The 19,740-nt window shown below is 44.7% G+C and overlaps 1 protein-coding gene across 2 annotated transcripts; it reads left to right on the plus strand.

Moving 5' to 3' along the window:
* Positions 1 to 2,219: 2,219 nt before the first annotated feature.
* On the plus strand, positions 2,220 to 18,846 carry REST (RE1 silencing transcription factor). Of its 2 annotated transcripts, none has more exons than XM_021532600.3 (4): positions 2,220 to 2,340; positions 3,383 to 4,293; positions 10,294 to 10,377; positions 13,405 to 18,846. In XM_021532600.3, exons 1-4 carry the CDS (start codon positions 2,237 to 2,239, stop codon positions 15,099 to 15,101), a joined length of 2,796 nt encoding a protein of 931 aa, XP_021388275.2. In that variant the 5' UTR covers positions 2,220 to 2,236; the 3' UTR covers positions 15,102 to 18,846. The 2 variants fall into 2 exon arrangements, with proteins under 2 accessions (XP_021388275.2, XP_021388276.1); XM_021532601.3 differs by having other exon boundaries at positions 2,291 to 2,336.
* The last annotated feature ends 894 nt before the right edge of the window (positions 18,847 to 19,740 follow it).

Below are 19,740 nucleotides of genomic sequence, written 5' to 3' on the forward strand. Positions count from 1 at the left end.
TAAGATTTCTTGGGGTGCACATATGGGATTTTTTTGGAAAGTACTGGAGAACTAACTGCACTTGATTGCTGGCATACCTTAGGAGTAGTGTAACTTGGGTTTTAACCTATAAATCTGATGGAACAGCCCTAGAATTAAGGAGGTTTGGGAATGGGTCAGACTTGACACAGATCTCAGAGGAGCTTTTCACTGGGGAATGCATCCTTTGTGTTTGCCTGGCATAAAGAGAGTGTTGAGCAAAGAAAGCACTGTCTGCAAATAAGGTAAGTTCTGCAGGAAGAGGTGTAGGCAATGGCAATGCCAAAACTACTTACAGAAATTGGAACCCAGCTGAAGTTAGGTTAGATGTTTTGGAGCCAAGTAGTCTGAGCCAGTAGCATCCATGTATTTCATAAAGGCAAAGCTTTGATGTGAGTCTGTCCTCCCATGTGCTCAAGTTCCTCTGCCAGGGTAGCTGCTCAGAACTGTACCTCTGCATTAATACCAGAGCACAGCTGTGGTCCAAGCACCGTGCTCCAAACTCTGTGTGTCCTGAGAGCAGTGAAGAGGGAGGAAAGATACATGGAGTTTGCAAGGATGTGGTGCCTAGGCAAGGGGACCTTGGGTTAAGGTTATAGGACAACCTCTCTCAAATAAATCTGTAGCATAATATATTAAATATATATATATATATATATAAATTCATAGTATAATATATGTATATTACAGAATTTCTCTTCTGGATGATGAAAATGACAGACAGGCAGATATGGAGGCTAAGAAAGGAGCTTGCACTTGGGAAACAGAAATAGCTAAGGTAGGGCCAGGTGGCAAGATTGGCGAGCACACACACCAGATCTCTGCTGCCCAGGCCAGGAAGGCTGTTACTCACAGGAACAGATCAGATACTTTTTAGATTCTGAGTTTCAATATCTAACAAAGTATCTTTACACTCCTTCAACATTTCCCGACGTAGTTTGCATTCTCCAGTTGTTTTCCTACCTAGAAAAAAAATCACATTTGCTTTACCCAGCTTCAGAGACGTTTCTGCTTTGCCAGCTGGGGTGACTGGCCCTGCCTCTTCACCCACTACCAGGTGGTTCAGCACAGCTTGCTTTGAGGTTGGCCAGATGACACAGACAGAGGGGTTTTTGCAGCCTCCCAGTGATATCAGCCCAAGAGGTACTGGCTCCTGCTGAAAGTTTTGAGATTTAGAAATCAGCTCAGCCTGAGGAATTTCAGATCCAAGGAAATTTTTTAGATATTTATGGTGAAGAGCTATGCAAGTGCCCAAGAGAAGAAAGAGCCACTAAGAAATTTGGGCTCCTCATTTAGGATTGGGATTATCACCTAAACAGAACTGGGTGCTGTTATTGAGCTCTGTTACAGCCAGTGAGTGCATGGTTGGGTTCTGCAAAAGCAACTTTTGGGGGTTTTCCCTGGTTTTGGAACAGTAGGACAATCTATGGAGGTTTTGAGTCCTGTGGTTGCATATGGCATTTTATGCTTTGAGAGCAATTTGAGTAGTTTAGTGGCCTAGACCATGTAATGGTGGAGCAGGGTGAATCACAGAATCAGTTAGATTGGAAAAGACCTCTGGGGCCATTGAATCCAACCTTTGACCGAACACCACCACGCTAGCTAGACCATGGCAAGAAGTGCCACATCCAGACTTAAACACCTCCAGAGACGATGATCACCTCCTGGGGCAGCCCATTCCAATGTCCAACCACGTTTTCCGTGACTAATATCTAACTAAACCTCCTCTAGTTCAGCTTAAGCCTCTCCTCTCCTCACTAGTTGCCTGGGGGAAGAGATCGACCCCATCTGGCACAACCTCCTTTCAGTTGCCTGTAGAGTGGTAAGGTCATCCCGAGCCTTCTTTTCACCAGGCTAAACACCCAGTTCCCTCAGCTGCTCCTCATCAGACTTGTGCTCCAAACCCTTCACCAGTTTCGTTGTCCTTCTCTGGGCTCGCCTCGTGAAGGAGATGCCGTGGGCACCGCCTCGAAGCTGGTCAGATCAGCGTTATCATCCCTGAACGGGACAAAGGAACTCACGGCAGCGGGCCGGGCACGGACAAACCCCGCGGCCGCCAGCTCTGCCCCTGGGCCCGAACCCTCTCTTCGGGCGGTGCCCCTTCCCCCCGCACGCCGCCCGCCCGGTGCCCCCGCCGCTGCCGGGTGACCCCGCTGGGCCCGGCCCCTCCTGCCGGGGGCGGGCGGGGCGGCGCCGCCGCTGCGCGCTGTGTGCTGGAATGCGGGGGCGCCTCCGCCCGCCGCCGCCGCCAGCAGCGCCTCCCGCCCGCCGCGCCCCGCCCCGCAGCAGCCGCGCGGCCGGGCGGCCCCGCGCCGCCGGTGGGTGAGTGAGTGCGGCGGGGCCCGGCGGCCCGGGGAGGGGGGGCCGGGAGCCGGGCGAGAGGCGCTGTCCAGGGCTGATCTGCGGCCGGCGGGCGGGCGGGGGCGGCCGGGCGGGCGGGCCGCGGGGCGATCAGCACCACGGCTAAGGAGCCGCGCCGGCCGCGGGGGCGCTCGCCGGGCCGCGCCGCCGCCGGAAGGCGAAGCCGTCGCCGGCCGGGCCGGGCCGGGCCGGGCGCAGTCGCGGGCCCGGGGCCCGGGAGCAGGCCCGGGGCGCCGCTCGCTCCCCCTCCCGCGGACGGGCATCGGGTGGGCGCGGCCGCCGTGACCTTGCCGGTACCGAGGCGCTCCCTCCGCCCCGCGCCCCCGCACCGGCGCCGCTGCCCTGCCCTGCCCGCCGCGGGGGGAGGAGGAAGCCGGGCGTCCCCACCGGCCGGCGGCAGCGGGCGGGCCGGGGGCGGCGCGGGGAGGGCGCTTTGTGTGGGCAGGCAGAAAATGGCCGCATGCCTGTCAGGCAGGGAGGGAGGGAAGGAGGGAGGGTGGCGGGGGCACGGCCCGGCCCGGCTCCCCCGGCGGATGTGCGCCGGGCCGCGGGGAGGTCGCCGCGGGGCCGGGCCGCCCCCCTTTGTTGGCGGCCGTGGGCCCGGCGGGGCCCTCGGGGCGGGCGCGGCCGGACGGGCACGGCGGAGCCCGGCCGCAGCCCTCGCAGGCTGGCCCTGCGCCCCTCCGCTGTCCGGCGGGGCGGGAGCCGCAGGGCCCGGCCCGGGATCACTCACCTGTCCTGAGCCCCGCCTGGCCCTGGGACCCCGCTGTCAGCGCCTCCCACCCGTCCTCCACACGGTGGGATCCTGTGCCATGCCTAGGTACCCCACCGCCCCTTCGGGCGAGGAATGAGACTTCCCCAGGTTCTGCTTCCTGCTGCCCCAGCAGCTCAGCGAAGAGCTTTAGTTTTTTGATGTTCCCTGGAGGGCTGCTTTGACGGTACTCAGCAGAGGAGACTTTTCCACACTCAGGTGCTTACAGGTGTTCCTTCTCTCTTCCGACAGAATTACTGCCATGGCAACTCAAGTGCTGGGACAGTCTGGTGGGAACAGCCTCTTTCCTGGCAGTTCTAATATTGGCATGGCATTGTCCAGTGACATGTATGACTTACAGGACCTTTCTAAAGCTGAGCTGGCAGCTCCTCAGCTTATTATGTTGGCAAATGTGGCCTTGACAGGAGAAGTTAATGGCAATTGCTGTGATTACCTGGTTGGAGAAGAAAGACAAATGGCAGAACTGACAACGGTGGGAGACAGCAACTTCTCAGATAGTGATGGAGAGGGTATGGAAGATACCCAGGCTGCAGAGAGTGACCGTGAGGCACCTGAAAATGTGGAGTTAAGCTCCCTTGAGGTTCCTAGTGTGGAAAGTCAAGGTCCAGCTGCTTGTTCCCCTCCTAAGGCTCCCAGTGCGGACAAAGATGCCTCATTGGAAGCACCGGGTACTCCAGAAAGCACAGAGGACAAGTGTAAGAACTTGAAGAGCAAACCATTTCGTTGTAAGCCTTGCCAGTATGAGGCAGAGTCGGAAGAGGAGTTTGTGCATCATATCAGGGTTCATAGTGCTAAGAAATTCTTTGTAGAAGAAAATGCAGAAAAGCAAGCACAGGTGAAGGAGTCTGATTCCTGCACTGCAGAAGAGGTGGATTTCTCTAAGGGCCCAATCCGTTGTGATCGCTGTGGCTATAACACTAACAGATATGATCACTATCTTGCTCACTTGAAGCATCACAACAAAGCAGGGGAAAATGAGAGAGTCTACAAGTGTACCATATGCACATACACTACTGTCAGTGAATATCACTGGAAAAAACACCTAAGAAATCATTTTCCCAGGAAAGTGTATACCTGTTCAGAGTGCTCCTATTTTTCAGACAGGAAGAACAATTATATTCAACATATTCGAACTCACACAGGTAAGGTTTTAATCTTTTTTTGACTAAGTGCAATGAGACTACTGAATCGATGATAAATGAAGCAAGCAGAGTCTTTTTGCAAAGTTTGTTCTATCTGATAAAGCCGTGTGCTCTCTTCTCTGGTGCTACAAGGTTATAGCTTAGTGGAATTTGCTTTGAGCTCCAGTCTATAGTCCTAGAGGACTGAGGAAATGTCAGGTGCCCAAGAGATGAAGGGCATTCTCTTTAGTAATTTTAAGCCAATTTTTTGAAGAGGAAATGATAAAAAATGACAAAATGACAAAGATTGTCAGAGTCCACAACACCGAAACCTGATGTAGTCTAAAACCAAAACAAACAGGTTGACAAAAGGTGCCTGAATCCCATAGGTAGTTTTGAAAATGTCACCTTTAGACTGAGCTGAAACTTGACTAAGGTGTACTTACAGAGAAGAAAGAGCTGATATATACATGCAGAGGAGTCCTCCAGCATCCACAAAGTCAGAATAAGAGTTGAACAGTGAATTAATTATTTTTAATGCTCAGAGGCTTCATTTTTTCTAGGCCCTGCATCACTGCAGCAGCCAGAAGTAGACACATACTTCTGTTGCCCTATAGGAAGCCTTCCAGGGGGTCTGGCCTGATTTCCTGACTTCTTCTAACCTTGGTTTGTAATTGGATGAGACAGTGTGAGGCCCCTTTTTTCCCTGGTGCATAGCAAGTGGATTCAGAGGACTGCAGTGTTGCTGCCATCCTGTGATCTGGGACCACAGGTGACTTAGGAAATACCTTGCTTTTCATCAGAGAGCCTCGCCACCCTCTCACACGGGGGGGTTCTGACGAACCAGAACTCCATTAGAGGAGGGGTTATCGGAGCCATCTCGCCCCTCCGGGCCATGAGGTACAGTTACTTGGCCTCCTGATCCCTTTTTGTGGAAGTGAGAGGGCAGTTCAGAGCTTCCTTGCTGCTTCTTAGAAGCTTTTATTTCCACTGTGTCAGGGCTTTTCTGTGGAGAGGGCTCACTTGCTAGCCATCTTCTAGCGTGCTCACCTAACTTGGTTCCCCTTTATTGTAGACTCTGCTGGCTGAGCAAAACACTGGGGAATTTCTCCTTCAAAGTCATGTTTTGTCACAGCAGTGGCATGAATGGTTTGGAGGTTTCAGTTCAGTTGTCTGCAGCTGTCTGGAAGGGGTGGGCACCCCAGAGGCCTCAGGGCTGGGCTTGAGCCTAAGTGTGCAGGAGTTTGTGTTTGTCAGATTGCTTTAGTGTCTGCTTTGTTGGGGCTGGTAGGGTCTGCTGGGAATTTTAGTACTTTATTCTTTCCTAAGAATAGCTGCGTGCTGTTGTTCAGTGGATACCATCAATTTCAAACTCAGTCCTGTCTAAATATTTTTTTCTAAACAAGTAAACAAAGTTTATTTTGAGAGGTATTAGGAAAGTGGTGTTGTTTATGGCATGTTTATTTTTTTGTGCGTGTTTTGTAGGAGATAACAGGAGAGAGACCAGGTAAAAATGGGAAAATAGTAGTAGAAAATCTAAATTAATCTTGTGGGGAGCTCATGTAGGTGACATTAAGTCCCCCTTTCTGATTTCTGAAAGTGCTGTTCCTCTGTTGAGTTTTACAGGATCTACCATGAAAGCATGTTTGCTGAGGAAATGCTCTGTTATCACTGCATTTGACCAATTTACTGATGAACCGTGTTAAAATTTAAAAAAATCAAGTGTATCCAGATCCCCTTTTTTCTCCTTTGTTGTGCAGCTGTGCTGTCAGGGTTTCTGCTTCGTTTCATTACTGTAGTTGAGCTGGAATGAATGCTTATGATTTCAGCATGTTTTAGTCTACCCTTGTAGGTGTTTCTTTGCTACTTCATAACTACATAGTTAAGTTCTTTCAGGCAGTTCTTGCTTGATCAAAAACTTCCAAATATGTTAGTAGAATGATGTAGGAATATGCCTTGTTTCCAGTAGCATTTGTTTTGTGGAGGAGGGTGTTAAAGTATTAGAAGAATGAATAAGCTCCTGGCAGGTATATTTTATACACCAGGCTAAAAGTCTCTGCCAATACTAATGTGTAATAAATTGCCTTAAAGAAGACAAACAAAACCAGAATGCACTAAAAGTCCCACCAAACAACCCTCACCAAAAACCCTGAAAATACACCCACAGATATTTTATAATCAAAAGTATTTGCAGTCTGTTTACATACCAGTATTGAATTTAGTAAAAACTGGCTGAATGATGCTAAAATAGCTTTGGATTGTAGTTCTCATTTAAAGCAAAAAAAAATATTTGTTGGGAAAAATAAATGGGATACATCCATATTTTTCTTCCTATTTTATGGGTTCAGAATATTAAAAAAGAAAGTTGGAATTGTTTGTTTCTTTGGTTTCCTGATTGCTAATAGGTTAAATAATTTTGGATAGATACTATTCTTTCTCTCCTGTTTTTTGTTATTCATCAGACTTTTTTTTGTGGGAGAAAATGCTTCTTTGCAGTTGATTTGATTCTGTTGTGTTAGAGCCATACAGTTTTCTGAAACACGGACTGTACAGAGTGGAGTTTCACAGGATAAATGTGCTGCTGCTGCTGCTGCTGGAGAAAGGCAGTCTCAGTTTTCTACTTGTATCCTTGGACTAGTTGATTCAGCTCACTAAAATGGAGTAAAGGAGTAAAAATACTAGTTTCCTCTTTCCCAGCTTGGTTTTCTGCTGGTTAGTGAACTTAGTTGCCTTACTAATGACACATGCAAATATCAGAGCATGTGGCCAGGAGCAGAAGGGGGCTGCATGCATGATTGGGAAAAATACCAATCCTTGGCATGTTTGGGGACCACAGGAAGGCAGGCACAGGCTATCTGCCTGCTTGTTGTTGCTTGCGTTCATGTTGAGAAACAGATGTTCCAGAACCTGCCCTGTGCTGAAGATACATTGCAGCTTGTGGCAGAGCTTGTGGGACAGGCTGCTTTCAAATGCTGGGGACCTTGGGCAGATGGGTGTTTCAAGGACCCTACAGATGGTCATAGGCCTGTCACCTGGGAAGGCTTCATCCGAGAGAGCCTATCTGCTGTCCGGGAGTGGCTGGCTGGAGGTGTTCAGAACAATCTGTTCCTCTGCTGCTTGGGCAGAAAGGACTCTGTGTCAGGGACAGATCTTCCTGGGCTCGTTCGTGCTCATTAGACCTTTTAGACCAAGTTTTGACTTGATTTACCTGCTGATTCTGGAGCTGTACTACGTGCAAGACAGTGAAGCATTATTCTCTTTCTTTTTTCTCTATTTTGCTTGTTAGAAGAAATTTCTAGAAAACTTCATTGAAAAGAATCTGAAGACTTGGATAGCTAACACATCTGCTTCAGTCAGTGACAATGTTCTGCGTGTGTTTTTGGACTGGTTTTGGTTTGGTTTGTGGTTGTTTGGTGTGGTTGGTTTGTTTGTTTGTTTGTTTGTTTTAGATTTTGGTTGTGAGAGGGGAACTTTCTTGCTTGCCACTGTGTTGGAAGTTTGATGGAAGCAGATTTGTTTCAAGCAGATGGGACTTCTAATGGCATTATAAGAAAAGGCTTTATCAAGAGGTTGTTGAGGAATACCTTTGGTGCAGGTAGCTCAGTGTGCATTCTGCAGATCCAGATCAGGTTTTGCTCAGGGTGAGGGCACAGAGAGGCCATGAATTGCCAACCCTGTACCGGTGGTGCCAGCCAGGTGGATGGACACTGAGAGACACAGCAGGAGCCATGAACTGCCAATCTTTTGGATAATAAAGCAGATGAAGACTGGGGAGGCCAGCAAGGTAGATGTACATGGGGAAGCTTAACAATGGGAACAGAAGACTGGGGAGAAAGAGTGAGACTTGTGTGCAGGTAGACTGTGAGGGTATGAAAGTGCAAGGGCTCCACTCTTGGATCCTTTTTGGAAGCAATGGCTCCAGGTGTTTCTGTGTTACTGTGCCATGAGTAAATGGCTTTATGGAATGAGACATCTGAGACTCTGCTATGGGGAACCTGGGATCGAGCCAGTAAGGAAACCTGGTCTGACTGTGTGTGAGTGGGTGTGCAGGAAGTCACAGGGGGTGCCTGTTGGGTCACTGGAGCCACCCACTGTGAAAGGGCTTCAGTCCCAGCAGTGTGGGCTTAGGAGTGTGACTCTTGAGAGTCCCCTCTCAATGGTCAGATGGGGAAATTTATTTAACAAGATGGTCTTAAACTTGTATGCCGATGCCAGTCTGCCTGTTCATTTGCACAGCGTTAAGTGCCTGCTTGAGCTTTGGCTAGATTGGGGCTTATTATGTGTCTTCTGGAGAGGTCTTCTTGATGGCTTGTTTACATATAATGAACCAGCTTGGAAAATTACAATACAAATCCTTTGGATAATAGTATTTTACAGAACAGCCTGTACAATGCATTTAATTCTCAAGTGGCAATAACACATTTTGAATTAGCTGTGGTCATTATACTTAAATCTAATATATTTTGTGGCTATGCCCTATGTAAAAAAAGCCATGAAAGAAAACCTATTTCACATTCCTAATGTTGTAGGTAACTTTACAGATAGGAAATTTCAGGTAATGGGAAGAAGATATGACTGAATATTCCAGGACCTTTGGCCACATATTTTTTAATTGTATGGAGTAATTTAAACCAAAACCATTTCTTTGTACCAAAAGTACCCCTCCCTTGAACATGACTTAATCTTATTGTGTGTATTGCACCAATCTCCTACCTTGTTTTAATTGGAAAGGGAGGGGAATTGTGGTTGTTAGGGTGAATTTACCTTTAAACTGCTGATCTAATCAAGAACGATAGTCTAAATGTTTGATGGAAGGAAGAAATGTGGAATTAATCTGCATTACAAAAGCTGCTTCTACTGCTGTTTTGGCACAGGCCTCACATCACACACTGGCAGATGCAGATCTTTGCTGCTGCAGATAGAGCTGTGCCTCTGAAAGTGAACACATACCCTGTGTGCAGGGTTTCTGTGGATGTCCAGGTCTCTGTGATTTGGAGAGCACCTTGGATGTATGCCTCATATGTAGCAAATTTATCAAAATGCTGTAGTGTAATTCTGACAGTGATTTTAATAAATATTAGGACTGAGTAACTTATTTTTCCTTTTTCAGCTTCATTCCTCTCTTCTCTTGTGGATGTCTACCCAAGACTAAAAGGTGTTTGTAGGGAAGACAGTGTGCTAGGAGTCTGGGGCAAACACCCCAGGTGCTTATCCGGACCTGCCTAGCACGTTCATTATAAAACTGCCTGCCTTTCTTTGGAGCTTGTCTTTACTTGAAAAAGATTTTCAAGTATCATTGTACTGATACAATTTTTAGCTACAATTACAAGCTGACTGTCCTCAGTGGAGATATAATTTATGACAGGTTAGTTTCCATTAGTTCTCCAGAACCAATAACTCTTCAGGCATGGGGTTTTGAGTCTTTGAAATGAATGTTTATGCTACATATAAGCTTTTGCTAGCAGCATAACTTCACTGATCATGCTTTTCCATGCTGCAAGCTATTTTCACTCTGCCAGTAAAACTCTGGAAGCAAAGACCTGCTCTATCTGCACTTGTGTTCTGGTAAATGGAAGTCCATGTAGAATGGATGGTTGTATCCCATCTTAATCCAAATTAAATATGGAGGTTTCAGGTAAGATGTTAAGCAAAGCAAGAACATACCTCGTTTCTTACAGGATATTTTGTGCATCTTCTAAGTGTTGGGAGAAAATGCTGTAGGGAAGTCAGGTCTGGTAGCTTAAGTTGTCTGTCCTCATAATCCTTTGGCTGAGGTTACAGTTGACCCCAGGTGGACATTAGGATGTGCTTCTGTCATATCCTGCCCTTTTACTACCCTCATTCATAAGGCATGACATGTTGCAGTGGTCTGGCTCAGGCATATGCCCCGTGTCTTTGCTGAGAGATAACATGCCCTCAAATACAGTGTGAGGATCTGTGACAGCCTCCCCTGTGTGGCTTGGTAACCAAGTTTGGGAATCTGCTGTGTTTCAGTAACTACTTTTCTGTTTGCTTTTGCAGGGGAGCGACCCTACCAATGTGCGATGTGTCCTTATTCCAGCTCTCAGAAGACCCATTTAACCAGACACATGCGCACCCACTCAGGTTGGTACGGAGTGGCAGCAGTGTGACTGAGGGAAGGGGGGGGGGTCACAGTATCACAGCGTGGCTGCAGTTGGAGGGGACCTCTGGAGATCATCTGGGCCAGATCCTGCCTCCAGAAGGGCCACCTAAAGCAGTCTGCCCATTCTGTGTGAGATGCCATGTTAGCCAGTAAGGCCTGAGCTTTAGCTCCTTTTTTAATGGGGAAAGTTGTCTTGCTGAGGAATGCTAAGTGTCATGAAAAAATTGATAATGGGAATATATCTTAATTTTTTTACTTTTCAAGATCTATTCTGATATTCACAGGGCTGGTCTAGTACTCCTACTAATCTAGAAATAAATACAACATTGTGATGATACAGGAACAAATTCTTGTACACTGTCTGCTGTCGTAGCTGATTTCAAATCAGTGAAGCTGGGAACATTTTGAGTAGCTGAGAATCTCCTCTGTGATGCCTGGGATTGCATCTCATCCAAGGGTTCTGAGGGAGCCCTTAGCTTTTGTCCAGTATGACACAGTGATGTAAATTAGTATCTGCTTATGGCAAGGAGACACAGGAGAAAAAGGAAGCTCAGAGGATGCTCTCAAGTGACTCAGTCTTTGGGCACTAAAAGCCAAATTAGCAATTTTCACTAGCCTTTATTTTTCTTTATTTTCCATTATTGGTTGTGAGCTGTGGTGTTACAAACATTTGCTCTTGTGCTCTTGCAAATCTCTTTTTGAATGAATTAACAGCATTTTTGGGAGTTGTAACACCATAGACACAAGCATAGTTGTCCTTTATGACTCTCATAAGGGAATTCAGATAGACCTGAGCCTGTGCTTTTGATTTGTTTTTTTGTAAAATCTGAATTGACCAGCCCTAGGTGAATTCCTAATGCTGGCCAACAGGAGTTGAAGTCTCCTGAACAGTAATTGTCTCGATTTCAATTGATGAGGTTTTTAATTGAAGCCAGGAGATAGGCAATTTTAATTGTAGTGGAGGGGCGCTTGGGTCCATTAAAAATAGCCACCTTTAAAATGGCATGTCAGTATTTTGGTGTGAGAATTTTGTGAATGGAGTATAATACTTGGTTGAATCATCTCTGGTTTGCAAATGAACCACCACATTTACAAATGGTTTGGTCAATACTGAACCTGGAAACCACTTCACGAATATATTGCTCTGCCCTTGTTCTGTGCAAGGAAGTCTCAACTCCGAAGGAGGTAAGGAGTGGAATCTGCCTGTGACCCCTGCCTCAAAGGTCTCTGAGGGAAGGCATGACTTTTGCTATCAGGAGTCTTGTATTAATAGCTCTTCTAAATTCTATTGTATGTTTTGTTGCATTGCGCAGGCAGCTGCACCCTTTTCTATGGCAATTTCTGGACTCCTGCAGTTGACAGGCTGGCTGTTTAAGGCCCATGGGTGCTGTAGCTTTCTTCCTATGTCAGACAGCAAATGGCAGTGGTTTAGAGCCTAACTCGCAGCTGTTTTTTAGCCATCTTGGTACATATCCTTTTCACTTGAACAATAAAACCCCAGGATTTAGTAGAGACCATGGACACAAACTTCACATGCAGTCTTTGAGTTACCAGGTTGCAGCTGCCTCTGAGCACTCTTTGCACTTAGAACAGCTTGTTCATGTGTATATAAGAGAGGCACTTGTCCTCCCACAGTGCAGTACAGAACTATTTGAAGTGTAGATGATGAAGACTCTATACTTGGAGGAAGGATGAGCAATAAACACATCAAACTTAAACTTGCAGAAAATGTCACCAGGAATTGGGAGGAAAAAAGAAGGAAGTAAAATGGAGAGGGAGGGAATCAAGGTAGCTCTTCTTTAAATAATAAATAGAGTATTTATTGCATGGCTGCAGACAGACATGAGATGACCTAGACTCTTAAACAATTGTTCCCCTGCTTCCTGCCAAGGAAGCAGCACAGCCTTTTCTAGAATTTGTGAGGGTATTGCAGATCTTGTGGTTAACACACGAACAGGCACCACATCTTCCGTGCAGGCTGGCTGGTCTCCTGAGTCATGCCACAGAGCATGCTTGAGTATGGGCAGTGGCTTGCAGGGGTGGGAGAAGCATTATTGTATCATGAGCAGAAGGACTGGAGGGGATTTTCAAGATACTGAAGAAGTAGCATGCATTAATTCTGCAGTTCAGTTTTGAGATGCTGGTTCAGAGCTCAGGAGCATCCCAAATTCCTCAGCTAAATTGGCACATGCACAGATACTCCAAAGTATTTCTGGACTTGAGTTGTTGCACTAGAAGTGTTTTTCCTATTTGCTTTGGTGTGTAAGGGAAAGCTACTTCTGCTGCAGTGGCATGCACTAAGCAGAACATTTCAGGAACACTTCTAAAGAAATCACTACACTAGTATAAATGCAGATTTTAATAGTAACACAATGGCTGTGGACTGCATTTGGTTGGCTTGCCAAGAGTAGCCTGTAGCCAGAGCACTGTGTTTGAGGCACCAAAACAGTGAGCATAACTTTTTCAGAGGTAAAGATCATCTGGGCACCCCTTTCATGTTCTTAGGCTTTTTCTAGCTTCTTTTTCCTTATTTCCCTTTCAATGCAAACATGAAGTATGCTAAATCTGTATAAAGTTGGACTTTTTTGAAACGTTTGTGTGAAACTGCTATTCATCAAATGTTACATTTCCATTTTTCTACAATGCATTCAATGGACCAGTTGGGTATGGATTCCATTTGCTAATATTACTGTAGAGAGATCTCTGCCGGTATGTATGCCTAGCCAGAACCTGTGATGTTGTTACTGCTTGTTTGGTTTTGGATCCCCTTCCTCCCAGCCCTCACTCCTTCTCTCTTTTTTTTTGTATTTTGTTCTTAGTGTCTTGTGAATGTGTTTGTGACTTGTGGATTTCTTATGTTGACTTTGCTTAATTTTAAAGGCGCATGGATAATTTTTTTTATTCTTTTCAAGTTTCATATTTCTATATCTGTATTAGTGGGAAGTGACTGCCCCACAACCACCATGCTTAATAATCACCGTCGTTCCCTTCCATCCTTCCTTTCTTAGGTGAGAAGCCATTCAAATGTGACCAGTGCAGCTACGTGGCCTCAAACCAGCACGAAGTGACTCGTCATGCGAGACAAGTGCACAACGGGCCGAAGCCTCTGATCTGCCCGCACTGTAACTACAAAACCGCTGACCGCAGTAACTTCAAAAAGCACGTTGAGCTCCACATCAACCCGCGCCAGTTTCTCTGCCCTGTTTGTGATTATGCAGCGTCTAAAAAATGTAACCTGCAGTATCACATCAAGTCCAGGCATCCTGATTGTTCTGACATCACAATGGATGTCTCGAAGGTGAAGCTACGGACTAAAAAGAGCGAAGCTGACTTTTCTGAGAGCGGCAATGACAAAGTGGAGAAGGAACCAACAAAAGGGGACTCAGCTGCAAAGAAAACAGAGAAAATTGTGAAGGTGGAGAAAAAAGATAATTCGGCAAAGGAAAAGAAGTCAGTAAGCAATGTTTCTGCAGGCCAGGTGACAACCAGAAGTCGGAAATCAGCTTCAGAAAACAAGGAGGTGGATATTAAAACTGAGAAAAGTACTGAGAAAACATGTAAAACAAAGAAGGTCAAAAGAAAGGCAGAGACTGAAGCAACTTCCTCAAAGCAAGAACCTGCAAATGATACCTCAGTAGTAACAAAAAAGAAAAAGAAAGTGGAAGCTAAACCCAGAGACTTCCAGGAAGCTCAAAAAAGTGATGTTGCACCAGAGGAAGAGCCTAAAAAGCAAAATTGTTGCGTCAAGAAAAACAGAAAAAAGAAAGCTCTGAAAATTAAGCACAGTAAAAAAAGCAGTAAACTTGATCAGGAAAAGACTGAGGAAGAGGAGATGCCAGATGAGTATCCTGTCACAGAAAAAGATGGAGGTGTGAAGCTGGACACTGAGGGCAGTGACGAGAAGGAGCGAGATTCCACTGACACAGTGGCATTAAACAGCAATGGTGATCATACTCTCAGGGAGGAGAGCACTGATCCCAAAGGAAACTGCATCCAAGGTCCAGGGCAGCTTTGTCTGCCAGCTCAGGATGCAAACACAGAATGTGAGGTAAAGGACCAAGAAATGCCTGCAGCAGTAGGAGAGAGTGAAGACACTGGTGGTGCAAAAGAGGAGGAGAGATGGGTGGACAAAGGGGAAGACACTTGCTCTGAGGAATCTTCCCATACAGCATCTTCTGGAAAAAGCTTGGATGTACTCATGGATGTGGCACCAGATCTGGCACCTGAGAAGGAGCCAGAGAAAACTGTGGCAGAAACTGAGACTAACTCAAGCCTGATGGACCTGACCAAGACATGCCTGCCAGCAACAGAGTCAACAGGAGATGCTGTGCCAGCACCTGTGCCTGCAGAAGGGTGTACACAAAGCCCGAAAGTGGCTCTGTCCTTACCTCGGGATAACACAGCTGTGAATGAATCTCAGGAAATGGATGAGGACGAGGGCATCCACAGCCATGAAGGCAGTGACATCAGTGACGACATATCAGAAGGAAGCGATGACTCGGGGTTGAATGGTGCTCGCTCTGTACAAGAGGAAACAAGTCCAAAGATGTCACAAGGAGCTCCAGACACCACGGTGGCCAGGGAGAACTATGTGTGCATTTTTTGTGACCGCTCATTTAAAAAGGAGGGTGAATACAGCAAGCACCTCAACAGGCACTTAGTTAATGTGTATTATCTTGAGAAGGCAGCAAAAGGGCAGGAGTAGAAATAGTTGTGGTTTGGGGAATCTTCTTTTGTAAGATCTTACACAGCTTATGTAAAAATACTGTAGATTTTTTAAAGCACGGTTTGCTTTAGTGTCTGCATTGGTTTCTTTTTTGGTTTAGTTTTTTTTTTTTTTAAGTTGAAAATATTTTTGACAACTTTATGTGTCATGGTGAACTTAATAACTATTGGATCTCTTAATTAGGGTGTATGAGGTTATGTCCTATAAAGTCACTGTAAGCTTCTAGTCTATTAGCTTATGCAGCTCTTTTATAAACTGAGTTTTAGGAACAAGACTGGAGTTAACAATATACAAGTTGGATGTTTATAGAGCCACTGGCATAAGTTGCTTTTTGTTCTAGCAGCCAACTCTCTTTCTCTCCCTTTTTCCCTTTCCCTTTTTTTTATTTTACTTCTTTTAAATGTATCTTGATGTTCAAAGTGTTAAACTACTTGATGGTTTTTCTACCAGGAAGATAGCTTCTATTACATAAAGAGCACTTTGCAAAAGAAATCAAAGTTGGCTAGTGATGAACATAACTGTTTAAGCTAATTACAATTATGAACATACATTTCAGATCCCCTAAGTGGAATGATGAGCCAAAATTTGAGAGCAGTCCTTCCAACTTTTGATTGGAGAACCTCTGTCTTGATTAATATCTTAATCACTGATTTGTAATTGGCTTTGTTGTGGGGGAGCAAGTTTGTTATTTTTTATTTCTGCTTTTTGTTTTTTGATTGTGCTTTAAGGGCTTAAAATGTTGCACTTGTTTTTGATTTTTACCTATGCAGTTTAATCTTCTAGGAATAGTGCTTGTGCAGTATATGTACACTTTATATATGCATGTTTGGTTTTGTATGTGTAAGTTTTTTTTATTTGGAAACATTCAGACTTGTTGCTTACCATGGGATAGTTTTCTGTGATGCTCTTTACTGCAGATTTTTCTTGTTTTCTTGGGGTGTGATTAACTGTGCATGAAGTTGCTGAAATTATGAACTGCTTGGCTGTGTATTTTTGACTGTATTTAGAATTGTAGAGTCCTTGAGCAAAACTATACCAATGCAGTTCCAAAACACTTTTACAGGATTTATTCTGTCATGGAAATGCCCCTTCTAATACTTCAAATACACATGCAGAATAATAAATTCTGATATATAATTTGGGATCACCAGACAGGAAAAGAATCACTCTCAGTGGAAACAGTCTGCAGACTCTGCAAGTCTGGAAATTTTTTTCTTCCACTTCCATTTTCATTTTTGTGGTGGACAGCAGTCAAATGTCATGAGCTTTAAAAAAATAAAATAGTAGTACTGATATAATTTTAACATCTCATACACAAAAGACCCCAACGAGCAAATAAAGATGAATCAACTGGTAAGCAATAAACTGGAATTAAAAATCCTGTAGGAATTTCTGCTCCATATTAATTCAAGTTGCATTTAATAAAACAATCCTGCTTCCATGCAGAGTGAAACATGCAAGTTATCAGATTGTCATCTCAGGTCGACATGTTGTACCAGGAGTTTTTAATTCCAAACAGATTTCATTTCTAGCACACACAAATGCAAGAGAGATTGCATACCTAACTGCTTGTAGCCAACCAGTGGCAAAATGTAAACAAAATCCAAACCAGCAGGGAAGAAGCAAAACCCTCCAGGTCCCATCTGTGCACTCTTCTGACTGTCATTAGCTGCCTTTCCGGTGGGAGCAGCTGGGGACAGCTCCAAAGAAGCAAATTTGGAGGCAGGTGTTACTTGGGGAGTGGAGTTGAACAGCTCAGACAGCATTTGTCAGAGCACTTTATTGCAAGTAACTCTGTGTAAGCTCTGGAATAAACCCCATTCTTCACTGTGTTGTCCCCACAGCATCTTCCCCTCCAAACAAACCCACTGCCGTGAATTAATTGAGAGCAACAATGCTACATTGCTTCTGCTTTTGGGAGAGATTGGTAATAGGAGGCCAAAGATTTGAGAGGGAAGGCATCCCTCATGGCAGAAATAAGTTGTATAATGTATAGTGAGATTTTGTTTGCATAGATAGTGTTCAATCCTTACCTTGGCTGTGACAATCATTGTCAACTCAAGATCAAGTTGCAACTATATTTATGTTAAACATTAAGAAAACAAACCTAGTTGAATTGTTTTCCTAAACTACCAGTTGTAATAGTTTTAGATGTATTTTTTTTTTCATAATAGTGTTTCATTATATATAAATGTTGCCACCATTTGTGAGTGATATGAGCAGATGCTGGGAATTCTAGTACTGTGTAGAGGTTTAAAGCTCCCTTCCTATCCTTGCGAAGAGCCTTTGCCATTTTGTGAGGGACTTCAAGGACTTTAGCTATGTTCAAGTTAACTCATGGACTGGCCTGATAATTTTTTCCTGTTGTTTTTTTAATGAAAACGATGCTGTTAACTGACTTTAATGTCCTCTCTATGAGACAAAAGCAAAGATGGTTCTCTGAAATACTGCACATTTGTGCTGCACATTTCTGTGAAGTGGTCAAGGTTTCAATGCTTGATCTGACAAGAACTCTTCAAAGACAACAGTCGGCTCTTCTTTGGCAGAGTTTCCTACCACAAGACGAGAAACTGAAAATAAATTATTAACATTAAGAAGAAGAAAAGCTGATTTTTTCTATCTGAGACCCATCAACAACATCCTGAACTAGCTAATCTTGGTGCAGAACTGTGTTGGAATTCTTTGCAAGGTTTGGGATTATGTTACAGTAAAAAGGCAAGGATGTAATGCATTATGTTTATCCCAGATGTTAGGCACTGCTAATATGAGTATTTGAGGGGGAGAGTGGGTCACGTAGCCCACCATGTATGGTGGTCTTACATTGCTGTGTCTCCCTATAAAAAAATACCCTTTTTTTTTTCCTTTTGGTCTTTTTCAATATTGTTAAATTATTTTGTGTTGGTTTTGCCAATGCTAGCATGTTTGTGTTTTTTGGCAATAATATCTGTATTTGTGTTCAACCTCCAATACATGGTTGGAAGGATTAGCATGCCGATAATACCCCTACACTGCCAGCCCTTGGTCGAGTCATGTGTTTTGGGCTTTTTCTGTATGAATATATACAGTCAAACCAACTGCCCTGAAAAATGGTCAAGAAATGGCTGGCTAGGCACCTAAAATTCATGGTTTGCAATTGTTGTTTCTGGATTTTGATGATCTAGGCTGGAACTTCAGTCATTTAAAGAAGAATGTTTAACAGCTGACAGGCCAGTTAAGATACAGTAATGTCATTGATTTCAACTGATTTAATGTAGCTGAAAGGTATTAAATTCAAGAGTTTTCTTGAATGTCAGTTGTGTAGATATGTGACATGCATATGATATTAACAGAATCCAAATAGCTAAAGAAATTGTTTTATGTGTACATATATTTTTCCTCCCTCTAAAATTACACTAGCTAACAAACTTTTGTAAGCTGGCATGGAAACATGTTTATGATGTTTAGTTGCACCATGTTTGATGCTTTTACAGTGCAATACTTGTATTCTCTGAATTAAACCAAAGGTAATTTTTTTCATGCTCTGTACTGTAGTGCATGACAGTCTTTTCTGCGTTTGTAATAGATGTAAAACGAGCCAGATCATACTTCCTGTTTTTACCTAAATCATGTATAAGAAGTCTTTTGTTCAAAATGTAGTATAAAGTTAAACTAAATTGCATTATATTAACCTTTACAAGTGTATTTTCCTAAGCATAGTTATGATTAAATAAACTTTATTAAGGAACCTTCATCTTCCAACTTCCACTTATTAATGGCTGTGGAAGCCATTTTTCATTAGAGGCAGGAGCAGTGCCAGTGTCATTGACAGAGCTCCTGAAGACCTCAAGGCAGGCAGGTGGGCCTGGGGGAGTCAGTACAGAGATGCCAGACTTGACTGCAGACAGGGATAGTGGCTTCAGAAATATGTTCTTTTTCCTTTTCAAGGTATTGGTTTTATTTCCCTGCCCACTTTAGTAAGGACAGGGCACAAGGTGGGGGCTGCATGCACATGGATGAGGTTCAAATGCAATGCTGAACCTCTTTGTGATTTGGAAGGATGGGCCCAATGGGCATGAAGGGCAATATTCTTTGCCACCAGAGAAGAAGTGCTTGATGGAAGCTGCGGAATTTAAATTTGAGTTTCAGAGGTAATGCAGGTGGAAATGTGGGTTTGTGAGCTGTGCAGTTGTTACTCAATCAGCAAAGAGCAGGGTGCAGTGCTGCCACAGGACATAGCCTTGGGGGCTGCAGTGTGGCAGGAGCTGGCAGTGCCCAGACAAGGGGCGGGCTTGGCTTGCTCCTCCTGTAGGCTGCATGTGAGCAGTTTATGGTACAGACAGGGAACAGGGTGCCTCAGGACTGGTGCCTGAGCCTGCCCACAGACTGCAAGATGTAAGAGTGTGGCACAGAGGTGGCAGGGGCTGGGTACCTGAGTGCCTCTTCACATGTGCTGAGTTAATGATTTCAAACTGGATCAATAGAGGAGGCCCTGCCCTTTGGACCACCAGCTAGTGCTGCCCCCCACCCCCAGGAAGGTGTTTCTGGGACAAACTGCCTTATCTAGAGAATCCAAATGGGTTGGCAACCTGAGAAATCATTTTCCCTTAAACCTGCAGTCAGGTCATCCTTATCTTAGACT

The sequence above is a fragment of the Lonchura striata genome, chromosome 4 (assembly GCF_050655825.1).
Source record: "Lonchura striata isolate lonStrDom1 chromosome 4, ASM5065582v1, whole genome shotgun sequence".
Classification (NCBI taxonomy): domain Eukaryota; kingdom Metazoa; phylum Chordata; class Aves; order Passeriformes; family Estrildidae; genus Lonchura; species Lonchura striata.